Raw genomic sequence first — 25,704 nt, forward strand, 5'->3', positions numbered from 1 at the left:
CCCAATTGACAACAGATGAAAATGAACATTGTCCTTATTTACTTTGGGTGGAAACGGAGAAGAGAAAGGAAGGATAATTTTTTTTTTTAAAGCTTTAACCGAGGCCAGATTTCGTTTTCTGTAACGTCTGGCTCCCTACCCCATAGCCAAGCTTATTTTCTTTGTCTTTTCTTCTTCCTGGATTTCCAATAATATAACTGAAACTTATAATAGAACTGTGCTGGGGGAAAAAAAAAACAACAGAAAAACCTCAAGGATATTTTCAAGTCCCCAAGGTGAAGAAACTGCCTCAGGGAGTCAAGAGTACACAGACCAGATATTTTTTACAACGTGTGCTTCTCCGCATTTTTAAGAAGGCAATTAGTTATTCTTGTGTACTAGTGACTGCCCCATTTTCTCCATAACTCGGGCGACACAAAGGGCCTCAGAGAGGATATATTTTAAGCGGGACATTTATTACCCCAAAAAGGAATGTTTCTAATTTAAAGTCACCGGGAAAGCCCTTTCGATAGATGCAGTGAAATTTCACAGCAGCAGAAACTTGGCTGGGCTGTTCTCAAATCTCATTGCGAAGGCTTGGGAGAAGTCTAACCAGGCCATCATTAACGTACAGACCAGGGGAAAGAGCCTGCTGAAATAACCCGGACCCGAGCGTTGCATCTATTGAAAGAAACCCAAGCCAAGCCCAGTGCGAATCCTGTGGTCACTCAGTGAGCGTAAGGTGCAGAGCTGAGGGGCGATGGTTCTGAAATGTCTATGCTGGGGAAGAAAAAAAAAAAAAAAAAAAAAAAGACAGACTCCTCTGTGCCCTCAGTGTAATAGGGTTTTCAAGTTACTAGTGGGTCATTTCTGTCCCAGCAGCATACAGGAAGGACTGCGGCCATCGGGAAATTTATGACATGAGGGTGAAGGTTGGCTACGTATCTCACATTATAGAGAGAGAAGTTGGTTTTTGAGACCTGGCTCCACGTTCTACCTATGCTTCATAAAACCACACTAGGAATTTGTTAAGGGTGGTTTTCCAGAAGCACTGGGAAACTCTATGTACCCCGAGAACCCCCCCACCCCATAAACATGCCATGGAAATATATGGGATCCAAGGAATAGATTCATTTTTATGACCCGTCTCCTTACAATCTAACATGAAACTGGAGAGCTTCTTTTTCAAAGCACAGATCCTTGTTACTTCCCGCTCAGGAGAGGCGTACCTAAAAGGTTATCGATTTGGTTCTGAAGGACGGGGTGTTTATTATGGAGGGAGCCACTGCGGGTACAAGTGCGAGGAAATTAATGACGGCTTGGTGAGTGTCCATACTGCGGTGTGGAATCAGTGGGGCAACTGTCAATCTATATGATAATACATTCCCAAACTTCATAAAGTCAGTGGTGTGAAAACGCATTGATTTCTCTGTGAGCTAAACAGAATTTGTCGGGGAGTGAGAGCAAGAATTGGACGGAAGTCAACGCCTCGTTGTGCAGAGGAGTGTGTACCTAACTGTTATTTGCTTAAAGAGCTTATAACATGACGTGCACAGTTTCTTAGTTTTAGTTCTGGCTGCAAAGGAGAACAGAACATGCATTCTGTACATCTTTTGAATATGGGAAATACTGAACAATGGTTAAACAGAGAAAAGCAGACACATTCTCTCTGTCTGTTTTAAAATAACAATCTATTTCCCAAGCTTGGACTCTGGCTACAACACCCCTCCGTCCTCTGCCAGACGCAGGCACGAAAGGGTTACTTAGTCCTCCTATCATTTTTCTTGATGCAATTCTGACTGCATTATAACTAGCAATTCCAGAAACAACAATGACACTGTGTCTAAGGGTTTATTTCCTATGAGGACCCGGGGGTTTATAGAGACTTCTCTAAGGTGAAAATGGTTCAAACATGATGTTTCAAATAGTGTTGAAAACAAAGAAACTGTTGGCCTATCAAATACATCACTAATTATAAAGTTCTCCCATCCATAACAGTTCTGGGTAAATTCAAGGCAAGCATTTTTGGCTCCCTTTGTTCATGGAAAACTCCCTTTATTAGTTGAGTTTTTAAAGATGTATGTAGCTCTCAAAGAGAGGGTGCAAACTCCATAAGTATGTATAAATAATTCTGTGGAGATGGTTCTCATGAGACTGGTGAAAATACCAAACAAGGAAATTCTGCTAAAATACCTTGTTTAAACTGTTCCTGAAGTTCTTGGGTTGCAAGGGATTTTATTTATGAGGTAATCAAACTGCCTCTGTTGGAACTGTATCCGACACATACGTAAGCTGAAAAAGTACATCAGGAAATGAATTCAATGTATGCCTTTCTGGAAACTTCTAAAAGTAATTTCCTATCAATGAAGCACCTTGGAGTGTTGAATGTGCCAAGTGGCAGAATTCTGTCAGAATTCAAAAGGAGTCAAGTGCGGATTTTTCCTCGAGAGCACACCTTGATTAACTATGAGAACGAAGGCATAATTAAGACACATCCCCTTGTCCCCACCGTGGAATAAATTATTTCAGAATTAAACCTAAATTTAAATGCAACCAAGTGACACTTTTGGATTACATGCAACTTACCCAGGAAATGATGTATTTTCAATAGTTTTGAGATCAAGTAATACTTAGCTCTGCTTTTGCATTGGCAACAAGCTGTCTGCCTGCAAGTTTCCTTTATTTATTTTTTTAATGCAAGAACATACTTAAAGCTGCTTTAGGATAAGTTTATAGCATTTTATATAAACACCCTTCACTGATCTACTTGGATGCATTTTAATGGTAATTCCTTTATCAAACACACAATATATTCATAACAACCCACACAGCATTTGATGTTTTCTTCATAAATCAACTGTACCTAATGCGATTTCTCTTTTTTTTTTAAAAAAAAATGTTTTTGACTAACCACAGTTGTGAGTCGTTGAGAAACCCACAAATAAGCACCTTATCTCTTTAATGACTTTCTTAGGCTTCCTTGTATTTACTGCTTAATGATCGGAAGCATTTAATTTTCAAAGTTTCATTCAAGCCCATCTACAAAGCTGATGGATAAGCCGCCGCGATCTGTGATAGAAGATGTGGGAAGTCGTTAGCCCACATAGTAGGTACCAAGGAGAAAAGTACACCCAGAACAGAACTCTCTTTTTGAAGACAAACCCCTTCCTATTTGTCATTAAAGTCCAGAGCATCTGTTCTGAGTTTGATCTTCAATACGAGGATATGAGGCATTGCCGCCTGGAAATAAAAGGCTAAGCTAAGGTAGGATCCTTATGAGATCTTCATGGAAAAAAAGTAAATATACCACCCAGGTTGCCATTTCCTGGGAAGGGGACATCAATACATAGACCTAGAAACTTGTGGAGACAGGACATTTTCAAGGCATAGGTCATGGTTTATGTTTCCGCGTCGGCAATGTCATTTACTCGCTCCTCAGACCAACCAACTCTACCTGACAACCGAGTCATCGTCAACATGCGATTCCTTATGCGCTCGAGGTTGGCTGGCTGATTTCCTCCCCCAGCTCAGAGTGGGCAGACAAAGTCAATTTCCAAGGAAATGAATGGTTTTAGATGCCTCTTTATTATGAAAAAGGACATCAGCCCAAGCCCCACAGTGTGCAGTGCCCAGAACATGGAAAGGTATGTAAGAAGCAGGCCTACCGTTCTCATCATCTGACTTATTCTCGTTGTCAGAATCAGTCAGGGTCAGGGCTGAGTTTTCACGGCTGGACAGGCCGGAACTGCGCCTGGATTTTATCCCTCTCCCCCACAGTCTGATGGCGTGTTCTGGAGACATCCCTCCCTCGGTGTCCGAGTCGGCGTCAGATCCCGTGCTCAGGGAGTAGCCCTGGTGAAGGATGCCCATGTCCGAGCAGTAGCCACTGCGGTGCGGGGAGGGCTCACAGATGCCCAGCTCCGCAAGGGTGAAGTTAGTTCCTAGGGTGACAGCAACAGAGAGGCCGTTACAACGGGGGAAATGCTTTACAGGGTTAAAATGTACTCTTACAAAAAGCAGACAGACACTTTCCCATCCAAAAAATTGACCAGGTTTGCCACGGTACACAGAACTGAGTCTTGGGGCAAGTGTACTTAGGGTATTGGGGTCAATTTGAGAACAAAAAATGGAACCATCTAAGATTAATTTGAATCCTAGGACAGAATGCTCAGGTCTTATTTAAAAAAAAATTCTAAGCATTTATGGTTGTTTACGGAGCACCACGTAGATGAGTGAAAAAACACTAGATTGATAGTAATAGCTAATATATACCGAGCACTTACTTTGCTACAGGTATCTTTTATTTTGCAATGTTTATTTCACATTTTAAAATTTTTATAATAACTTTAGTATGATGATACTATTATTGTAATGAGTCTTTAAGTAAGGAAACTGAAGGATAGAAGAACAGAGAATTCAAGTGACTTACCCAAGGTCATACATCTAGATTGTAGCAAAACCTGGATCTGATCTTGAGCAGTCTGTCTTCAAGTCAAAGAACCTTAATCCTCCAATAAATGGGAGTGGTGGCCAGGAGACCTGGGTACCAGTCCTAGCTTCCCACTGGTAAGTCTCATTGTGGCAAGTCTCTTACTCCTTGAGCCTCAATGTTCTCATCTGTAAAATCTGGGTATTAATCTCTTAAATTCCTCTCAGGATAGCTATGTGTATTATATGTGATCATCTACACCAAACTGTTTTCTTTAAATAAGTTATATAATTTGTTAACTAAGTCAGCATCCTACGGATGAAGCATCAGTCCTTTTGTTTTCAAATGATATCAAACCATTTCTCTTTGCTCACACAATTGAACACCACAGATAGGTTTCACCTATGGAGAGTGCATATGTACACATGTGGGGTATGAGGGGTGTTACGTGGTTTTATGGGAAGCAGAAGAGAACAGGCATTTGTTGAATACTTATATGTTACCATGAGCCAGGCATGGGGCCAGGCAATGTACAGCTTTATCTCATTTAAATCCCACCATAGCCCATCAGTTCAGGGGTTGAACACTTTACAGAGAAGTTAAATACTGGATCCAAGGTCACACTTGGGGAAGTGGCAGGGCCCGATTCACCTCTAAATTGCAGACTCCGAGCCTGTGCTCTTTCTACGATGTCAAATGGTCTCAATCAAAAACCCACTTGGCAACATTTTTGCATAGGAATGCTCTATTTGTGTGCTTTAATATGCAGCTTCTTTCAAGACATTTTAAGGTTTCAAGGCAAATTACATGGAATCATGTGGTACACTCAATTTATTGATGCACAAAGCTAATTTTTGTAAAATCTTTAACCAATGTATGGACAATGAAAAATATACAGTGAAGAAATGCACTTCTATATTGTAAGTGAAGGAAACCTTATAAGTACCACTGAAGCCATGGGCTTGCTCACTATGTGTACCAAATACACTAGAGCAGTGGTCGGCAAACTCATTAGTCAACAGAGCCAAATATCAACAGTACAACGATTGAAATTTCTTTTGAGAGCCAAATTTTTTAAACTTAAACTATATAGGTAGGTACACTGTTATTAACTTTATTAGGGTACTCCTAAACTGGCCTTTGCTAAAAACTCAAAGGGCCAAAGAGCCGCATGTGGCCCGCGAGCCGCGGTTTGCCGACCACTGCACTAGAGGCATTCCCAATCACTCAAGTCTGAAACTCATGCTAAACTTCACACTCGGACAGTCCACATACATGCCACCACTGCTCCGCTTTTACTTTTAAAAAGCACCAAGCAACCGTTTATGTTAATCTAGTGTGACTTTAATTTGTAACAGACAAGTATTTTTATTCTGAAGTTTTATTTTTCTTTCTTCACTGCACATTGAACCTCCCCAGCCTTATTTGGCCGGGTAAATGGAATCAAACCCATTTCTATACACAATTGTCTCCGCGGAGTGAACCCATTGGGGAGCTAACCCAAGCAGAAGTCCCCGTGGGCATGGGGTGATTTCCCACCACCTGTGCGGGAGGAGGGCCAGCCTTGCTGCCGTCACCACACTGTCTATTCCCCGGGCCCATCTGCTCATGCTGCTGAAATTCTCTGCCCCCTGCACTCTGTTCCAGTCTGCACCCTTGGTAACTAGGTATTGTCTCATAATTGTACACGAAAATGTATATTTCCGGTTCAGTAGTCTATAAAACTGAAGTTGTTGAGCTCCTATATATCTGGTACTACAATACTTTTCTCTCGATTGTTGCTTTTCTCATTCTTAAGTCAATGAAAGAAAAGTTGTTGAATGTGAACATTTTCCCGACTTGTCTTTAGAGCCCATGCTTGTTCCGGAAAGTCATGAAATGTATTGCTTCCTTTTCCTGCAATTAATGAAAACAAGCCAAATTGAACATATATGTTTTTATTCCACACGTGGGAATTTTCAGCTCTTGGACTCCATTGGAAATGGAGTATATGCATACACTTTCCGGATGGTTTTCCCACATCGCATGATTGGGAACTAGCTTCAAAGACCTCCTTGGGAAAAGAGAAACATCTGTGTGAGGCAAGGAAGCCTCTGTTGCAGAGCTTCCCACGTACTTTTCAATCTGGGGACTGGAGGGAACAGGCGGTCAGCCTTGGGCATGGGGAGCTGTGGAATAAATACAGGGTCCCTGCTTTGCTTATCAAATTTACTGGATGATAAGGAATTAAAATATTATTTTTCTCATAAAACAAACTTGAGATCATCATAAATCAGTGAAAATTTGCACGAATTTTTTTTAAGTAGTCACAAATGTTAGAAAAGAAAGGGTATGTTTCATGAGTTTCCACTTCAAGCTCACAGCCCTGAAGCCACAAGCAAGCAACATGGAAAATACAACCTGAGGTACCATATTGAATTCACCAGGAAAAAGTAACTAAATTCACACTGGCTTGTAGAAAGGCAGGTTTTCCTCTAAAAACAGAATTGTTTCCTTGGAGATTATATCTTCTAAACTCCTCATCTTCATCTTCCCATAGGACCTTACCTTCCTGATGCCACCCATTCCCCACAATTCCTGGTTTGCTTTTTTTTTTTTTTTTAACCTTAGCTAACTCAAAGAATATTCATTCTCAATACCTGGGGCAGATCCTGGACCAAGCCTTTCCCAAGCTTGTGGCTTAACATAGGAAACAGGTAAGCCATATTCACTGTGGTCTATTCTTTATTAAATCATTCAACAAATATTTATTGTGCCTGGTGCTAGGCTAGGCATTGGGGATATAACAGTGAGCATTATAAAAACACAGTCCATGATATTTATAGTCTAATCGGGAAAGAACATTAATCAAAGAATCCCTAAACAAAGCGCAATCTATGCCGTAATAAATATTATATAGGAAAAGTACAAGGAGCCATGGGAGGTCACCTGGTGGTCCAGCCCTTCACCCTTTAGCAGCGTGCCTCACTGATGTTCATTTAGCAATAGGCTCACTGCTTTCAGGGACTAGAAATTTACTCCATGGAGACGTTATCATGTCTCCTTCGGCTTGCTCTTACCCATACCCATCTTCCCACACATTCCTCTATGTGAATGTGTTTCAGACAAACATGTTTCATGTTGTTTGTCTTAGAGCTTGGAGCCCCATGCTCAGCATGTAAATAGTATGGGGACATTTTAATACTGTGTCAACTTAGTGTTTGCACTTACTTTTCTCATTGAAGGAAGACTACTTTTGCTTTAATTCATCTTGTGTAATTATGTCTTTATTAAGCTCCATGCAGCTTTGGATGAAATAAAGAGACTAGTCATTGTATAATTCCCCAGGCTGAGGTGTCTAGTGGAAAGCAGTCAACATTTCCTTCCTCCTTTACTATCTTGCAAAACAATAAAAAGAGGCACTATATTCATGAAACTCATGTTTACCCTCTATCTGCCCCCAATCTCCTTGATATCACTGATGAAAGTGGATGTCGGCAAGTGTGTCAAACTCAGGTCATCTCAAGGATGTGTTTTATAGCTATTGCCAATTAACTTCCCAGGATGGCCCTATATTATATTACGAAGATGAGTCAATATTTTTATAGATGAATTATTACACAAAATCTATGACATTTAGATCATGGAATTTTAGTATAATTTAAGGTGACGGGAGAGAATGTTAATGTCTAAAAACCATTAGGTGATCAGGATAGCAGAAAACAATCTTTAAACATTACTTTCTTGCTAAATCGCTTTTGCTTTAAGTTGTCTTTTTCTTGATCACAACCTATGTATAATACAGATTCTTTTACCAAAAAAATTTAGAGAGAAATTTTTGCCTTAGATATCAAGTGTCATCACTTGGCCAACTAATTGTACGTGGGGATGCAGCTCTAAGGAGGGATATGTCAGCACGTTGTGATCATGGCTTTATTTTCTAGGTTTTTACCAACTTCTCACACTTTCAAATAACCTTTAACTAGGAGAAGCACATATGTTGCTAAGTCAGAATTATCATGTCATGGGTAATACCAGGGAATACAAAATAGCGCTGAAAATGTCAGCATTTGAACAGATTTCATACTATGAGGGCAGGAAGATAAAAATTAACTGTAGTAATGGTGGATTACAAAACAGAATACTTTTACTATATCAATGTTCACTATGTAGGTCCTCTGAATTTCAGAGAAGAGATTTTACACAGAGAAGCCTAAGTTGCTATACCATGAAAATAGTTGCTAATAATCACTTATAAAATTAATTCCCACCTGTTCCCACTCACTTACTGCTAATATCTGATTTCCTATCAATCATATAACAATGTCTATGTCATCAATTAGTTGCTGATAATAGAAAGTAATATAATGCTAATGTGAGATTAAATTAGAAAGCTCATGAAGATGCAGATTTTCCACAGTGTCAACACAAATGTTGCTAAAAAACACAAGGATCATAAGCAAGGCCACAGCATAAGCAAAATCTAACAGAATTAAGCTATTACGAGAAACTAAAAATGGATGTTAGCATGATGATGAACTCTTCAAAAGATAATTTGGTGGATTTCTGGTTCCAGACCAAGATGGAATGTTCCACTTCTCTCTATTCCTCCCACTCACTAAGTACAGCTAAAAACCCTTGATAGTACATATAAAAATCACCTGGGAAGAATCTACAAGGAGTTGAGAAGAAGTCAGGTCTATTAGGGTCCTGGGACCTGAGGAGGAACATAGAGGTGAGTTCCTTGGATTTTATTTTTTCCCCTTATATTCAATTTTTTTGTGTGTGTGGGGAAAAAAATGACCCTCTGTGATCATGCTTCAAAATGCAAATTTAAAGTAAAAGATGGAATAATGTAGTCATACAATTTGGCTGTAAAATGTATAGTATGCCCCCTGACTTGGTATTCTTTTCTTTTAAAATAACTATAGCACATTTGGAAGAATAAATTGTATTCAGTATTAAATAAATTCTACAATACATTTTATTTTTTCAAAATAAAGTTACTATGAATTATTTTTATTATTTAATATAAGTTTTGGTTCTTTTTGAACATTGATTCCTTTTTTTAAGTGGCCTTTTCTAGGATCATTTATTCTAAGAAAAAGAATCTTCTGTAAATAAACATGGGTCACTTTTCTTTAGCAAATGCTACAGTCTATATTTTACAATCAGAAATGAATATCCGATTTTTTCTAACAGGTATTTAAGACATGGATATAAACTATAATGTTATAGTTCTTATCACAGTAAATAAAGTGTTTTCACCTGATGTCTTAAAATTTTGCAAAATAGAGTAATCAAGAAAAATGTGGTAATTATAAAAAATAAAACTTATTTTTGTTTGATTAATCAAAGCATATCGCCAAATTATTTTCTTATATTAAATACCTTATATTTACATTTTGAGCAATTATAAATATATATGAGCTACACAAAATAATCAGTCCAAACAATTACCAACATTATATAAATTATTATTTTCATACAAGTCTAAAACCTACATATTTTATATGCAATAATAACAATTTTGAAGGCCAGAAGGAACTACTTATGAATTCTAATGTTTTATGCTGTGTTTACTAAAATTGTTCACATACTCTCTCTTAATGCCCTTCTAAAGTTCATCTGATTTTACATATTCAGATATTTTCCCAAATGTTGACAAAACTGTTCACAAATGATCCTGTGGCTTAAAAACACAGAGTAGGTGCACATGCATTACTATTCAAAAAAATGTAAGTCAAACATTTATAATTCAAAAGTACACTATAAGGATAACAATGTTCTTTTATGTGTAGCACCTAAAACATTAATATTTTAGTGTTTCTTCATTTTTAGATTAAGTATTCTAATCTCTGTCTGAATGTCAGAGATGTCACAACTTTTTACAATCTGTAACTGAAATCATTCCAATGCAAATACACACATTTCCAAAGGAGACACCAAAATGGCTAGTGAAGAAGGGAGAGTGTCCTATGTCCTAGGTTTCTCTGAAAGCTTTGTTACTTTACAGAGAAAGGTGAAAGGGGCATTCTCTGAAATGGTGACATTTCCAGGTTCCAACCTGAACGAAGTCCAATTTGGAAAAGCACACAACAGGCACAACAAAAGGTTCTGCTGAGCAGCTGCCAGTTCAGCAAGAGAAATGAGATGTCCAGTCATCTGGCTAGCTGGAGACTTTTCTGCTGATTAAAGCTCAGACAAGGTTAAAAATCAATTCTGCTATTAAAGATGATACCGATCACGTATTCTATGTAGAGCATCACAGTGGTGGACATCTGGTCGTGGGAGGCTCTGCCTCTCCAAACAGTATTTTTACTGGTAATCAGAAAAAGAAAAGGACAATAGTGCGTGGGCTACAATAGTCTAGCTGTCCTATATCTGAGAACAGTTACTAGATTCCCTTACTGAGGACTTCATAGTGTGGCAGGCACAGTCCAAAATGTTTTTATATAGTTTTCTAATTAATGAGGACAGCGGCCCTATCAAATAGTCACTATATATACAGCCTAGGGTTAACGTGGGAGTTCCAGTGTCTCTTTTAAAAATATTCATTGACCATATATTCTTAGAATTCATTTGTTCTGGTGAGTCTACATTTACTCATTTATAAAGGGGACGTAAAAAATAGCACCTAATGAAAGAAAAATACCACATGATCTCACTCATTAATGGAAAATAAAGAACATTATAACCTGATGAACAAAAAGATAGATACAGAGGCAGTAAAGCATCGAACAGACTGTCAAATTACAGCAGGAAGGCTGGGGAGTATTGGGGAGGTGGCGAGGGAAGAGATCAACCGAAAGACTTGTATGCATGCATATAAGCACACCAATGGACATAAGACACGGCGGGGGGGGGGGGGGGGGGGGGACGGGGGATGAGGGCATGTGACAGGGGGTAGGGGAGGTTGGGGGAAGGTCAATGGGGAAAAAAAAAGGAGATATATGTACTACTATATGTAATACTTTAAACAATAAAATAAAATTTAAAAAATAAAAATAAAAATATTTCTAGAAAAAAAATAGCACCTACCTTCATAGGCTTGTTGTGAGACCTGAATTAGGTAAGGTAGGTAGAAATGCTTAGAACATTGCCTGCCACGGAGTTAACTACACAGCAAATTGTAGCTATTAGGTGACCATCAGTCTACAGAGGAAGAGACTTGCTGCGATTTTGGTTTCTTACTATAGGATTATTAACATTTTCTATTTTTTCTTGAGTTGATTTAGGAAGTTTTGAAACAATACAGTTTTTGAGGAATGTGCCCATTTAAGCTATGTTTTCAAATGGATTGGAATAGTTTTCCAAGTATTTCTGAGTCCTTTCAATGTCTGCTAGATTTGTTGTTTGCTGTCTTCATTTCCATTCCTGACATGATTTGTTTGTGCCTTCTTTCTTTTAGCTGGATTGTTTTTACCAATGATTATGTCTGTCCTTCAAAAACCATTTTTTTAAATTCTTCCTTTCTGTTTACAAATTATCCCTTTCCCCACCTTTCTTTGAGTTCATGCCATTGTTTTTTTTTAATATATTTAAATTTTACTCTTTATGCCATTATTGTTCAGCCAGTCTTCTTTTGTTAAGCATTCCAGGCTACATATTCCTTTCTAATGATCACTTTCACCACTTCACCCAACTCTTCATTCATGGTATTTTCATTGTTTTGATCTAAATATTTTCATATTTCTATTGAACTTAAGTTTATAAATGTATTCAGATAGTTTGTTTATATTTTTGTTTGTTACTTCTAATATAATTGCACTTGGCTAGAGAGCATAATTATATCAGTCTATTTAGAATTCAATTCTTGCTTGATATATACTGTGCTCCAATTTCTGGGAATTCATAATTTCTTTATTCTAAATATTTTTCTGCCATTGCCTCTTAAATACTTACTTCTACATTCTGTATTTTCTCAGTAATTAAACTAAATACTATCCCTTTCTCTAAATGTCTCTGTTATATTTTTGATCTTTTTTTTCTCTATATTGTCTCTTGCTAATTTCTTTTGGTTATTGTTTTTAGTTGACTAATTCTTTCTTTAATTGTGCCTGATCTCATATTTACTACATATACTAAACATTTTAAAAATTTAGGCAATTACGCATTTCCTTTAAAAACTATTACAGTTTTTGAAGTGTTTCTGTTCAGTGCTTTTATTACTTGCTAATCTGTATATTATACACAGTTGAAAGTATGTATCTGACGAATTCTAATGTTTTAGGACTTTAAAGGTCAAAATTGATTGTTTGTTGCATTGCTTGCTCTTAATCATGAAGGTGTGTTTTTTATGTATTTCATTATATTTAATTTTATTTGAGATTGGTTTATTTTAATTTTCAAAAATTAATCACAGAGGCCAAAATTGATGATTCTTGTGTCCTGAAATTTCTGTATTTGCTTCTGTCTAGGCCCCATGGTACTCATTAACCACATATCTCTTCTCAAGTCTCTTGTTTATTGCAGGAATCTCAGTTTCAGTCCTCTTTCTTTCTCAAAACCCAAGGTCCAGTCTCCTAATTGCACTCTGATAGCAGCCCTTGCTCTCAGTGAAGAGCTGCTGTGATCTTGCAAATCAATCTTTAGATTATTGTCTTTAGCTCATTTTTAGTTCTTATTTTATTTTGTTTTAGTTGCTTAGAGATTTACTTACTGTGAGAACTACTCGCCTTATATAGTAATTGTGTGTATATACATATATAATATAATATATATATATATATATATATATATATATATACTGTATATAATATATATGTAGAGCATTCCACAACAAAGTAAGAAGGCAATAAATATTAGCTATTATTATTATTACTAGAAGCCTGGGGCACAGTGCACCAGTGGGGTCCCTCGGCCTGACCTGTGGGGATCGGGCTGAAACTGGCTCTCTGACATACCCCAAGGGGTCCTGGATTGCGAGAGGGCAGTTCTTGGGTGACCCCGGAATTGGGCTCCCTCCTCTCTGGTTCCAGGTGCATCACCCGAGAACCGCAGCTGCCAAGTCACGGCAGCTCAGCAGGTCCTGCGTTCAGCATCTTCCCCCTGGTGGTCAGTGCATCTGATAGCTACCGGTCGGACAATCGAACTGTCGGACAATTGCTTAGGCTTTTATATATATATATATATATACATATATATATATATGTATATATATATATATATATTACTACTATTACTATGTTACTATTAAGTATAAAACTACAAAATGATGGGCATGCTTCCATTTTCAAATTTTTCTACAACTATATAAATTTTTCTACAACAAATGAAATCTTTTTTCCAGTTAAGCTGCATATATTTAATGTTTATTCCATTAAGTGATGTAATAACCTACCTTCCCAAAGGAATACAGGGAATGTTTGATATGTGAGTAGAGAAGCTACCGAATTTAACTGAAATTTTGACAGAGGCACATGCCATTGGCATTCTTAGCACTCATGGAAGTCCCTGTCTCTATCATATGCTTGATGTTTGGAAAACATTTTGACTCTCCTATCATGGAAGGATTATTCTAGATCTCAGCAGTTAATTAACTCACCCACAGACTGACAACTAGTGAGATAGATCACAGTCCATCATCAGGTGAATGAATGTATAGCTGATATTTTTGCTTTAGCAACTAATCAGCGTCTACATTGTAACCAAACATATTTAGGGAGAAATATTAATGATACACTCTTATTTGTAAATCAATTGATTCATTATATCAACTCCTCCGCCATCCACCAATCACTGTTAGGGTTTAGGTACTTGTCTAAAACCATGCAAAGCATCCAACCATTGAGCTTGCAGACCATAGTTTCTTTTTTTTTTTTTTAATATATTTTATTGATATTTCACAGAGAGGAAGGGAGAGGGATAGAGAGCTAGAAACATCGATGAGAGAGAAACATCGATCAGCTGCCTCCTGCACACCTCCTACTGAGGATGTGCCCGCAACCAAGGTACATGCCCTTGACCGGAATCGAACCCGGGACCTTTCAGTCCGCAGGCTGATGCTCTATCCACTGAGCCAAACCGGTTTCGGCTAGACCATAGTTTCTTAGTGCCTGTTAGCATCCGTGTAATAGGGAGAGGATAACTGAAACTGAGTCAAGAGTTTCCCTTTTCTTCCTCTCCCACCGTGCTTCCTGTGTTCCTAACACATGTCCTAGGTTACAAATACATGTAAAGCCTTAATTACATTTAGCATCTGGCAGCTGTTGACTTACAGAGAGTTGTTGTCACATAAATTCAATGTCAAAAAGAAGTTCAGGAACAGAATACAGAAGCTTGCACAGTGGGGTAAGAGAGTCCCATGTCATCACAGCTGAAAGACTCCAGCATCAGCACTCTTATTATGCTCATGGTGTGAGTGCCACTGTAGCTGGTCAGTTTCAGCAATACTAGAGACAACCTCCTCACTGAGCTACATCATTCCCAGTGTGGTTACAGCCATCAACCAAAGGGCCTTACAAGCATTACTTTCACCACGTGATGGATGTGTTCACCTGCAATGGAGTCAACAGCTTTACGAGAATTTTGGCATATCCACAGGCATCAACTGATGACTTTTTAAAAAAAGGTCTGCATACCGTCCCTATAAAACTGTCACCAAAGTTAGATGTGTTAAGTAATTTAGTTGCTACACTGCTTATTTTGGAAGGAATAAGTCTCCTGAGAAACCCACAGGCTCTACAAACCTCTAACACTGACCACGTTTTGCCACAAAATGACAATTTCATGAGTAAAGAATTTTCAAAAAGAAGTCTTAGTTTTAATAGAGATAGATTTCAAAATCCAAAGGTCAGTTACTAAAGCACAATAGGAAAAATATAATGAGTGCTGTATGTTGTTTATAGAGACACATACACTAATAGGATAAATTTGACCTGGAAATATATGCACCAAATTCTTAACAGCAGTTCATTCTGGAGATGCAGAGGGAAGAATGCAATGGGGGAGAAGGGGTCTGAAATAAACGTAACAAAATAATAACACATGGTAATTACAAGTGATGAGTATTATGTACTTCATTTACTGTACTTTTCTGTGATGTAAAGCTCTTTTCTAAAATTTAAAACAATTTAAAAATCGAAGCCTTGGACCAGACCATCTCTATTTCATACCTTAAAATATTTACAATATCATAATTTTCTTATTGAGTCGTGACATTTAGGATGTTCATGATTATATTTTGAATTAGACTACAAAGAAACGCCTTTGCTTGCATGCCTCTTTAAGTCCCAGTCAATCAGGGTTAACGTTATGAAACAAAAGTAAATGCAACCAATGAATTACTAAACTGTGGTTCATCTAGACAATGGAATATTGTTTAGCATTAAAAAGAAATGAGCTATGAAACCATGAAAAGACCTGGAGGAACCTTAAGTGCATATTCCTAAGTGCAAGAAGCCAACCTGAAAAGGCTGTGTATGCAGGATTCCAACTACATGACATCCTGGAAAAGGCAACACTGTGGGGACAGTGAAGAGGTCAGTGGCTCACAGGGGTCGCGCAGGGGGAGAGGACTAGGCAGCACAGAGGATTTTTAGGGCAGTGAAAATACTCTCTATGATATTATAATGATGGATACACGTCGTTATACATTTGTCTAAACCCACAGAACGTACACCAGGAATGAACCCTAATGCCCCTTATGGACTTCGGGTGATGATGATGTGTCAGTGTAGGCTCATCAGCTGTAACAAATGTTTATCACTGCAGTGGGGAATGCTGATAACAGGGCAGGCTGTGCATATGGGGGAGATGGGGAGATGGGAAATATCTGTACCTTTCACTCAATTTTGCCATGAACCTTAAATTGCTATTTTAAAAAATCTTTTTTTTTTTTAAGTAAATGCAACCAAATCATTACATGCTGAATATGCTGCCAGAAAATGTTTGCTCTTTTCTGCCTAGGAGAAACACCCTTTATCCCTGTGGTTAAAAATACCTCAGGAGCAAGTGACTCAGAGTGTGAATCCCTACTTCACTAGGTAAAGTTTGATCTTGTGCAAGTTAATGGACACCCCTGAGTCTTCTGTCTCCTCATCTATAAAATAGGTACAATGACATACATGCTCATGAGGCTGTACAGATAAATTATCCAAGCCCGTAATAGGCAGGAATGCAAAGCATGTGGGTGCAGTAGGGGCGAACTGATTTTGGAGTTTGCCTCTGATCAAGGATGGGGAGGAGGTGCAATATAGATTTGGGGGAGAGGAGAGGGAACGAAGCTGACAGCTAGAAGAGTGAGGCAATGCATAGACCAGACAGTTTAGTACAATTGCAAGCGGAATTAAGGAACCACTTGAAATTTAATAAACTTCAAAAACTTCTGGGAACAAATGTATTACAATGCACACGTTAACACTGAACTCATTCATCATTCACTAGGGCTGCCTTGATTCACATGGAAAAAATTAAATTATGGTGACTAGATTCAGTTTTCAGAAATGAGACAATATTAAATGCAGTGTAAAGACTTTGTTCTTCAAAAAGCATGTCTGTTATGTTGGGGGTGGGAAGAGAGCAATTAGGGCGATGTTATACGTGGACCACATTAAGTGTAAATTGTAACTATGAATTATGAACCCACAGAAATTAAACAGTATGTGAAGAGTTGTACTTTTCATCAGATGGAGGTACCATCTTTAAGACACGAGGTCTTTATCTCAAAACACTGAAATTCAATTTGTTTGTTTTTTTAAATACTAACCCAAGGATATTTTTTCCATTGATCTTTAGAGAGAGAGTGAAAGGGAGGGAGAAGGGGGAGAGAGAAAAAGGGAGAGAAACATTGATGTGAGAGAGACACATCCACTGGTTGCCTCCTGCACGTGCCCCAAATGGGATTGAACCTGTAACCCAGGCACATGCCCTTGACCAGCAATCAAACCCAAGACCCTTTGGACGAAGGGCTGATGCTTTAACCACTGAGGAAAACAGACCAGGGCTGAAATTCACATTTTTAGATTCATGAATGAATGGAAAAACAACAAAAAATGTCCGTTTCAATAGGACCAGGGCCACCTTATCCAGTAAGCATAATAGACATAGTCACTAGGGCCCGTAATGCTTTTAGGGGCTTATGAAAATGGTGTAATTTGTTTTAAAACCAGGAAAAAAAACCTAAACTTTTTGTTTATAGAAAATGTTTTAATTTATACTGTAATAAATTTGTCTTTACAGTTATAAAATATCATTTTGAATGTTTTTTAGGGAGGAGGGGAAGACCAAGGCAAGCGTGGCTGGCCAGTGCAGCTCTGCTTCCTCCATGCAACCCCTACCTGATGGAAGGCCACAGTTACAAGGAATCTACCCACCACCCTCCTCACGGGCTTTTAATAAGAGATTCGGATCGTGCTCTAACAGTGCTGTCAGCCTGCAATGCCGAGAGGACATCTTCCCTACATCAACACCCAATGCTCCGGCCACCTGGCTGTTTGAGAGGTGTAGGAACAGGGCCTGGTTTCTGTCTCCAGGTGTTCTGGCAAAGGCTGCCCAGCACTAATGTCACCTGCCTCCTCTCATTAGTGGAACAAATGTTTAGTCATCACAGACCAATTCCTTGGGCCTTTCTCATTTCCCCAAAATCTTTCTCAGAATCCAGTGACCCGACTCTACTCTCTATCCCTTCTATTTGGTATCCAGAGAGCACGCTCAATGAAGATTTTCAAAGCAAACTGTTTTAGGAGTTAATATCATCTTTGGAAAGTGTAAGAATTACCTTCCCCTTGTAGCAGAGAAATGGAGGTTTCAAGTGAGATCAACACATAAATATACAATCATGATATCATATCTTATTCCTGATGGATTTATTTCCCACTGCACTTACATTGGTGGGTGGGAAGACAGATGTAGGGGGAAAGTAATTATATTTCTTTTTTCTCTAGAAAACCCGACTATGGGTGACAAACATGAACTTAGGTAAGCTCCTTCATTCTCTGAGTCCTCAGTTTATTTTAAAAATTAAAACATGGGATCAAGAAGAACTGGAATCCTTCAGCCATTCATTTAACCTGCATTTATGGCTAAATATTTATTGTTTGTATAGTATGTGCCAAGACTAAATCACAAAACATGCCTCTGACAGAGCTGAGAAGAAGTGAGGTGCATTTCTTTGTCTTTTTTCTTCTTTTTTTTTTAATCAAGGGTCATTGCTGGCAGATTGCTCTCTTCATAAAAGGCCAACTTTTGCCTGGCTGGCATGGCTCAGTGATTGAGCATTGACCTATGAACCAGGAGGTCAGGGTTTGATTCCCGGTTAGGGCACATAGCTCAATCACCAGTAGGGAGCATGCAGGAGGCAGCCAATCAATGATTCTCTCTCATCATTGATGTTTTATCTCTCTCTCCCTTTCTCTCTGAAATCAATAAAAACAATTAAAATTAAAAATTAAAAAAAAAAAAACACACACCAACTTTCACCAGGAAAACTACGGCTTTTCTAGAATGACAGGCAATGAAAGCCAACAGGACACTTAGTTGTCTTCTGTTGAGACTCTTCTCTTTGCTCTGTGGGAATCACCTGTACCACCTGGCACATGGTGAGGCTTCACCTGAGACAACCTTTCCCTTGTTAGCGGAGCTTTGCTTTCAAGGGGGGCACTGAATCTGTATGCACTCCCCTAGCCTGTGAAAGAGCCACCGGGGAAATTGCAGCTTCGCTGCCATAAGTCCCCTGTGCCCATGTCACAAGGGGTGTGGGGCCTCATTAATTCAAGTTATTTAGGGATCAGCAATAGAAGATGATTTCAAACACTTATTTCTTGCTTCAATTTCTTCTCTCTTAGAGTTGGGTCCAAATCACTCTCTCGTGTGCCATGTGCTCAATCTCCATTCGGATAAGGAAATCAAAATAGTCCTTTCAGAAAACCTATCCATCAGCCTTAACAGGAACACACCCCGCAAAGGCTGTTATGCTTGACATGCCTGCCTACCTGGCAGGTTTTATGCTCCTTTGTACTTTAGTCTTCCCAAGAATCTCTGCCATCGTAGGGCTCACACACACCCAAGGGCACCCACCCTTCATGTCTACAACTGATTAATCAACTCAGTTCTACAAAAGGACAAAAAGGTGTGCTGAGAACTGACCAGGATACAGAGATGGGAAAACTGTGTCCTGCTACTGGTGATTGCAAGTGAGATCAACACATAAATATACAATCATGATATCATATCTTATTCCTGATGGATTTATTTCCCTCCACATTTACATTGGTGGGTGGGAAGAAGGATGTAGGGGGAAAGTAATTATATTTCTTTTTTCTCTAGAAAACCCGACTATGGGTGGCAAACATGAACTTGGGTAAGCTCCTCATTCTCTGAGTCCTCAGTTTATTTTAAAAATTAAAACATGGGATCAAGAAGAGCTGGAATCCTTTAGCCATTCATTTAACCTGCATTTATGGCTAAATATTTATTGTTTGTATAGTATGTGCCAAGACTAAGTCACAAACACTTTATGCAAATGCTCATATAATCTTCAGAACAAAAGTAGGAAGAAGGCATAGGCTCAAAAGGAATAAATAACATCCCTAAGACCACAAAAAGTGCAGGTGGAATAGGCTTCATGCATTTGCCTTTTTGGCTCCAAAGTTCTTGTGGTATCTCACATGCCATACTTTCTAGTTAAGTCTAAAGATTTTCCCTTTTAAGCTACTGTGATTATATAGTACTAGAGGCCCGGTGCACAGATTTGTGCACTGGTGGGGTCCCTCAGCCTGGCCTGCAGGGATCGGGCCAAAACTGGCAATCCAACATCCCCCAAGGGGTCCCAGATTGCAAGAGGGCACAGGCCAGGCCGAGGGACCCCACCAGTGTACGAATCCCTGCACCAGGCCTCTAATATGCATATAACATCCTTGGTTAACCTCTTCCTGCCCTTCCCCTTGTCCCCTTCCCTTTGAGATTCATCAGTTTGTTCCATGTTTCCATGCCTGAGCATTGAGCATCCGTCCCCTGGTGGACAGTGCACATCATAGCTACCGGTAGAACTGTCAAAAGTTGAACTGTCGGACAATTAGCACATTAGCCTTTTATATTTGTAGATTTCTCATGAGAGACTAGGCCTCAAAGCCACTTTTCCTAACTGGGATACATGAAGGTGGGCAGGGTGGTGGGACACTCTTTGGAAAATCTGTAGAAAAAGGGCAAAAGAAGAAAGTAACTCTTTTCTAAGAGGATGGTTTATGGACTCCTAGATTTTCTTTTTTTCCCAACTTTTCAAATAAATGAAACATTTGGTAGACTGTCAAAGTGAATAAGGCTTTTTTCTTTCTGTTTTCTTTTTTCAAAATATACGTTTATTGATTTCAGAGAGGAAGGGAGAAGAAGAGGGAGAATCAATGATGAGAGACAATCAACATCATCGATTAGCTGCCTCCTGCACACCCCCTACTGCGGATTGAGCCTGAAACCCGGGCATGTGCCCTGACCTGGAATTCAACTGTGACCTCCTGGGTTGATGCTCAACCACTGAGCCACACTGGCCAGGCTAGGCTTATTTCTTTAAACACCCTTTTTGCTATAAATAAAGGAGCATATGCATATGGAATCTAACATAAAGAAGTAGAGAACTGAGCATCCCTGGGTCAAGGAAGTAACAATATGTGAGCTTGACAATGACTTTGACTTCTCAGCCTCCCCTAACACATCAGGTCCTCCTCAGCAACTCTGACTGACCTTACCATTGTAAAGCCAGGACCTAGTGTAGTAGCTGCTCAATAAACATTTGTGGAATTAATTAAACAAAGATACACAGGTCCATTAAACATGCAAAAAATATAGCAGTTTTATTCATAAAGAATGTATACTTTATATATCCCCCTTCTTCATCTTCCCTGACTTTCCTTCTACTTGTTTTTATATATTTAAAAATCCAGATAAAAATGCAAAACAGCTTTCTACTTAGTACTTTCGACATCTCTCCAACCATTCTAAGAACTACAGCTTAAAATTTTTTTTTCTTTTTAAGAAACACTTTAGTACTAGTCACTGCCATTGTATGGTCACTCAGACCCAAGGACTTAGACCATATGAGAAGTACATGTAAATATTTGTGTATTTTAATTTTTCTGCATTTTACTTGGTTTTATTTCAAGCAGGAAATCATCTGCCCCTCCCTTATTTTCACACATCACGGAGCCAGGTTGGCTGTGTTACACCCATTTCAAAATGTTCAGCATCATTTATTCTTTTTTTATAGTTCTTATAAAGACATGGCTCCAAGACCTTCAATAACAAAAAGTTTATTTAGGTATTTATTTTCGCACAGCATGCGTTGGTGAGCCGGGCTGCTCAGCACGCATCGCAGATTAGACGCCGGAGTGTGGTTTCAGGCAAGGCTCCCTCATGTTTCTGCGCATTGGCTGATAAACACTTCAAAGTAAACCCGCTCATAAATATGAAATGAAAAGCCGAGGAGTTGTTATGCGCAGCTTTGAGATACAAATCTCTTTATTCCCTTCTGAAGTGGGGTTTGATTGACATAATGAGTCATAGATCCTGTCCAGGGACACGCTGCCTTTCCCCCACTTTTCTCTGGAGACAGGGAGACTTTAAAGAAATCCACTTCAGAACTTGGTGATAGACAGCTTACTTGAAAAAATAATAAAGTTGAATCCTATATTAAATAACTTATTATTTTGTGTTAATGCTGACTTTGACAACCATGACATATGTCAAAGTTTCACTACACATCCTCTGAAAGCCGTTATTAGCTACAACTCTAAGAAAAAGATTTGCGATTTTTTAAAAAGTGCCTTTATATCTTTTGTCATATATATTGTTGCTATGTAGAACCTTTGTCTGACAAGAGAAAATCACTACTTAAATTAACTCAGAACAGAAGCCTAAAACCCTGAAAGCCAAAAGGCTATAGGAGTCACACAGGCAATGGGGAATAATTATTGTGGAAAATTCATTGAATAAATAAATGTCTTGCCAAAACGGAGGACCATACAGTAGAACCTTCTATTAAAAAGTAGAACAATTGAGCATGGAGATTCAATTTATTCGTGCTCATAAGTTTTTGATAATTATCTGCTTGCCTGAAAAATATAAAAATTTCGAAGGAGTCACACAGTTTTCCATGAGATCATATTCTGTAAATTTAAATGATTTACAGAAGCTAAGCAGTTACCACAAAGAGCTAAGTCAGCCAGTGTAAAGGGCAGTAAGGAGTGGAGGGGGCCTGGAGAAAATGGGAAGAGCTGGTTGACATGGGTCAATGCTTGAGCATGGACCTGTGAACAGGAGGTCACAGTTCAATTCCTGGTCAGGGAACATGCCCGGGTGGAGGGCTGGATCCTCAGTGGGGGTGGTGCAGGAGGCAGCCGATCAGTGATTCTCTCTCATCACTCATGTTTCTCTTTCTCTCTCCCTCTCCCTTCCTCTATGAAATCAATAAAAATACATTTAAAAAAAAAAAAGAAAAAGATAAAGGGAAGAGAGTCTCGTCTTCAGAACCAGTAGATTTCTGCCACTCAAGGAGGTGGAATTAATGTTGCCGGATCTTGCCCTTTTTCTAGAAAAATGTGAATTCTATATTTTTTTACTGATTTGTAAATGGTGGCCCAAAACGTGTAATTCCAAAAAGGTGCAGTCCAAATAAAATAGGTCTTTGGGCTGCGAGTCTTTAGTCTCTGATCCAGACTTTCTATACTGATCATTTAAATAAGCCTTTCTTAATAAAAGAGAATGGAGAGAATAAGAACCTTAAATCAGGGGATGCTGACAGAGGAAGGATCCTGCAATCATCTCCTCCAGTGTCCACCCATGACCCCTGGGGATTATGCTGAGCGCCTGCTGGAGTGAGAAGGACCTGGCCCTCCCAAAGCCCTTCTGCCAGAGCTGTTCTGCCATTTTACTTACACAACGATTGGGAGCCAGAAAACTTTTGAAAACAGATAATTCAGACTACATTCTCAAGTGAAGAAACCAAGTTATTCACCACCAATTCTCCCAATACCTAACTGACCCAAGAAGAACATGAACTTGGTCATCAGAATTAGTGATTTCTGACATCACAGGAATGAGGAATTGATTTTGGTTAATGATCCTTCATGTACGTTCCCTTGTTCCATCAGTTAGATTTATCCCAAATAATGGAGTCCATATGGAAATGTTTGAAGCTGTGTTTTATAGGTAAGTTACACAACTATTTGATCCAAAAGACAACAATGACTTCCTGCTGAGAACTTTCTTAAGCCAATAATTGCCATTTAGTCAGACCTGCTTTGTATGAAATGACACAGGAGAAGGGGAAATTACATGACCCGCTAAGGGACAACAAAATGGTAAATAGAAAAGCAAGAATTGGTCTTTTCTTCTGCACAATCGCAGAGGCAGGCAGTTGTCGCCTGGGAGTGCTGAAGTCAAGGGGTTCCTGGATGACCTTCTAGGATGGATTGCAGGTAGCCAGTATACAGCCGAGGCCTATACTGAGCAAGAGCTTGTTGGTGCAATCCATCTGGCGAGTTGGGTGGAAATTGGTGAAAGGAAGGAACAAGTGATGAATAACAATTTTGAGAGGGACTTGGAGAATACGAATCAGAAATGGATTATCTGGACTACATAACAGCATCTGATTCAGCTATAGATATTGAAAATCGAACTGATATCTCTTCCTCGGGTAGGAGCTTATTTAAAACTCAATGTGTTCCTAATCACCTAAATGGAGGCAAAGAAATCCTATTAGAATATGTGTCAGTTCACTTGAAAGTGCTCGAGCAAGAGATTCATCCAGTGACTCATCTTTAGAACCAAGACCACTGACTTTAAAAACTATGTTTACACAATGAAACACTATGCAGCTGTAAAAAGAAAGAACTCTTACCATTTGAAACAGCATGGAGGGACCTGGAGAGTATCATGCTAAGTGAAATAAGCCAGTCAGAGAAAGACAAGTATCACATGATGTCACTCATATGTGGAATCAAATGGACAAAATAAACTGATGAACATAATAGACCCAGAGACATAGAAGCATGAGATAGACTGACAAATTTCAGAGGGAAGGCAGGGGGCAGGGGTGTGTGGGAAGTGATTGACTGGGAAACTTATACGCATATATGAATGTAGACAATAGAGTGGTGAATGCCTAGGAGGGGGGCGGGTGAGAAATGGGGGGAGGGGAAACAAACAAACAAACAAACAAAGGGAACATCTGTAATACTTTCAACAATAAAAAAAAAAAAAAAAATGTTCCAGGGGTGCAAACCAAAACCACAGCAAAAATCTTATAGACATATATGCATAGCCCATGGACACAGTTAGTAGTGTGGTGAAAGCCTGGGGTGAAGCAGGGTCTGGGTGGAGGGGGCAAAGAGGGGGCCAATGGGGGGCATCTGTAACACTGTCAACAATAAAATATACATATTAAAATAAATAAAAATAAAGGCTATTTTTGAAAGTTTCAACAAAAAGAAATGTAAAAAGAAGAAATATAAGCCAACAGGAAGACCAAGGGAAGAACAAAAGGAAGGAAAAACACCAGACCACAAATAAATAAGAAACAATTTAAAGATAAGAGACCTCACTTCCTCTTTTAGAATCAGAGACTGGAAGAAAACCATTACTTTGGAGAAAAAGTTTAACCTTCAAGCCAACAGTGGCAAGAGGATTTTTCAACTATCTTGAAAAACTGAAGTATGAATACCACCTCAAAGGATCCTCAAAACAGATGAATGCTAGTGAAGATTTAGAAGAAAAAGACCCTGACAGTCATAGATATAAACACGGATGACAGTGGATCTATCTCTCCCACTGAAGAGTCAGCAGAGAGGATGAGGTTGCAACAAATCTTGAATCTGTAACACATGTGAATGTCATGGGTTTTATTTTGAGAACACAGTGTCTGGATTTGCAGGTATTTGGATAGCCTGAAGATCTGGACTGTTCTAAGGGGTGATGCCTTAGGAATGACTGTGATTTGAACTCACTCATGTTTAGAGGGTGTCTGAACTTGAGAGATCAGGCAGATCCATCTACTCGGACCCTAACAGTGGCCCCAAAGTGAATTACTTGAAAAACCGGGTCCCATTGATTATAGGACTTATTGACATGACCACTGGATTGAGCAAACATTCTTTTTAAAAGGGATTAAGCCTCAAACTCAGGAGGAACTAAGGCAGTGGAAGAACATGTGAAATTCCTTAAATAAAAATTTATTAACTTTAAATAATTGTCACACATAATATCTATCTATCTATCTATTGCTAATATGCAAAGTGTCCCCTTGGGAGTTCCCAATTTTGAGCACTCACTATGATGTGCGCTGACCACCAGGGGGCAGCGCAGAAGGAAGGCCCTGCCGGCAGCTG

At 39.0% G+C, this 25,704-nt stretch overlaps 1 protein-coding gene and 1 pseudogene across 4 annotated transcripts in view; one reads left to right on the forward strand and one right to left on the reverse strand.

The window, feature by feature from the left end:
• TENM2 (teneurin transmembrane protein 2) overlaps positions 1 to 25,704 on the reverse strand; it is a 1,211,371-nt gene that overhangs the window by 836,280 nt on the left and 349,387 nt on the right. For all 3 annotated transcript variants that reach the window (XM_080675628.1, XM_080675627.1, XM_080675626.1), the window contains exon 4: positions 3,645 to 3,920. In XM_080675628.1, coding sequence (XP_080531754.1) covers positions 3,645 to 3,920 — 276 coding nt within the window. The remainder of the gene's footprint in view (positions 1 to 3,644; positions 3,921 to 25,704) is intronic.
• Positions 23,939 to 25,262, forward strand: LOC308250550 (TATA box-binding protein-associated factor RNA polymerase I subunit D-like; annotated as a pseudogene). The gene is made up of 2 exons: positions 23,939 to 24,165; positions 24,782 to 25,262. The product of its transcript is annotated as a TATA box-binding protein-associated factor RNA polymerase I subunit D-like (transcript).

This window comes from Plecotus auritus, assembly GCF_963455305.1.
Source record: "Plecotus auritus genome assembly, chromosome: 6".
NCBI lineage: Eukaryota > Metazoa > Chordata > Mammalia > Chiroptera > Vespertilionidae > Plecotus > Plecotus auritus.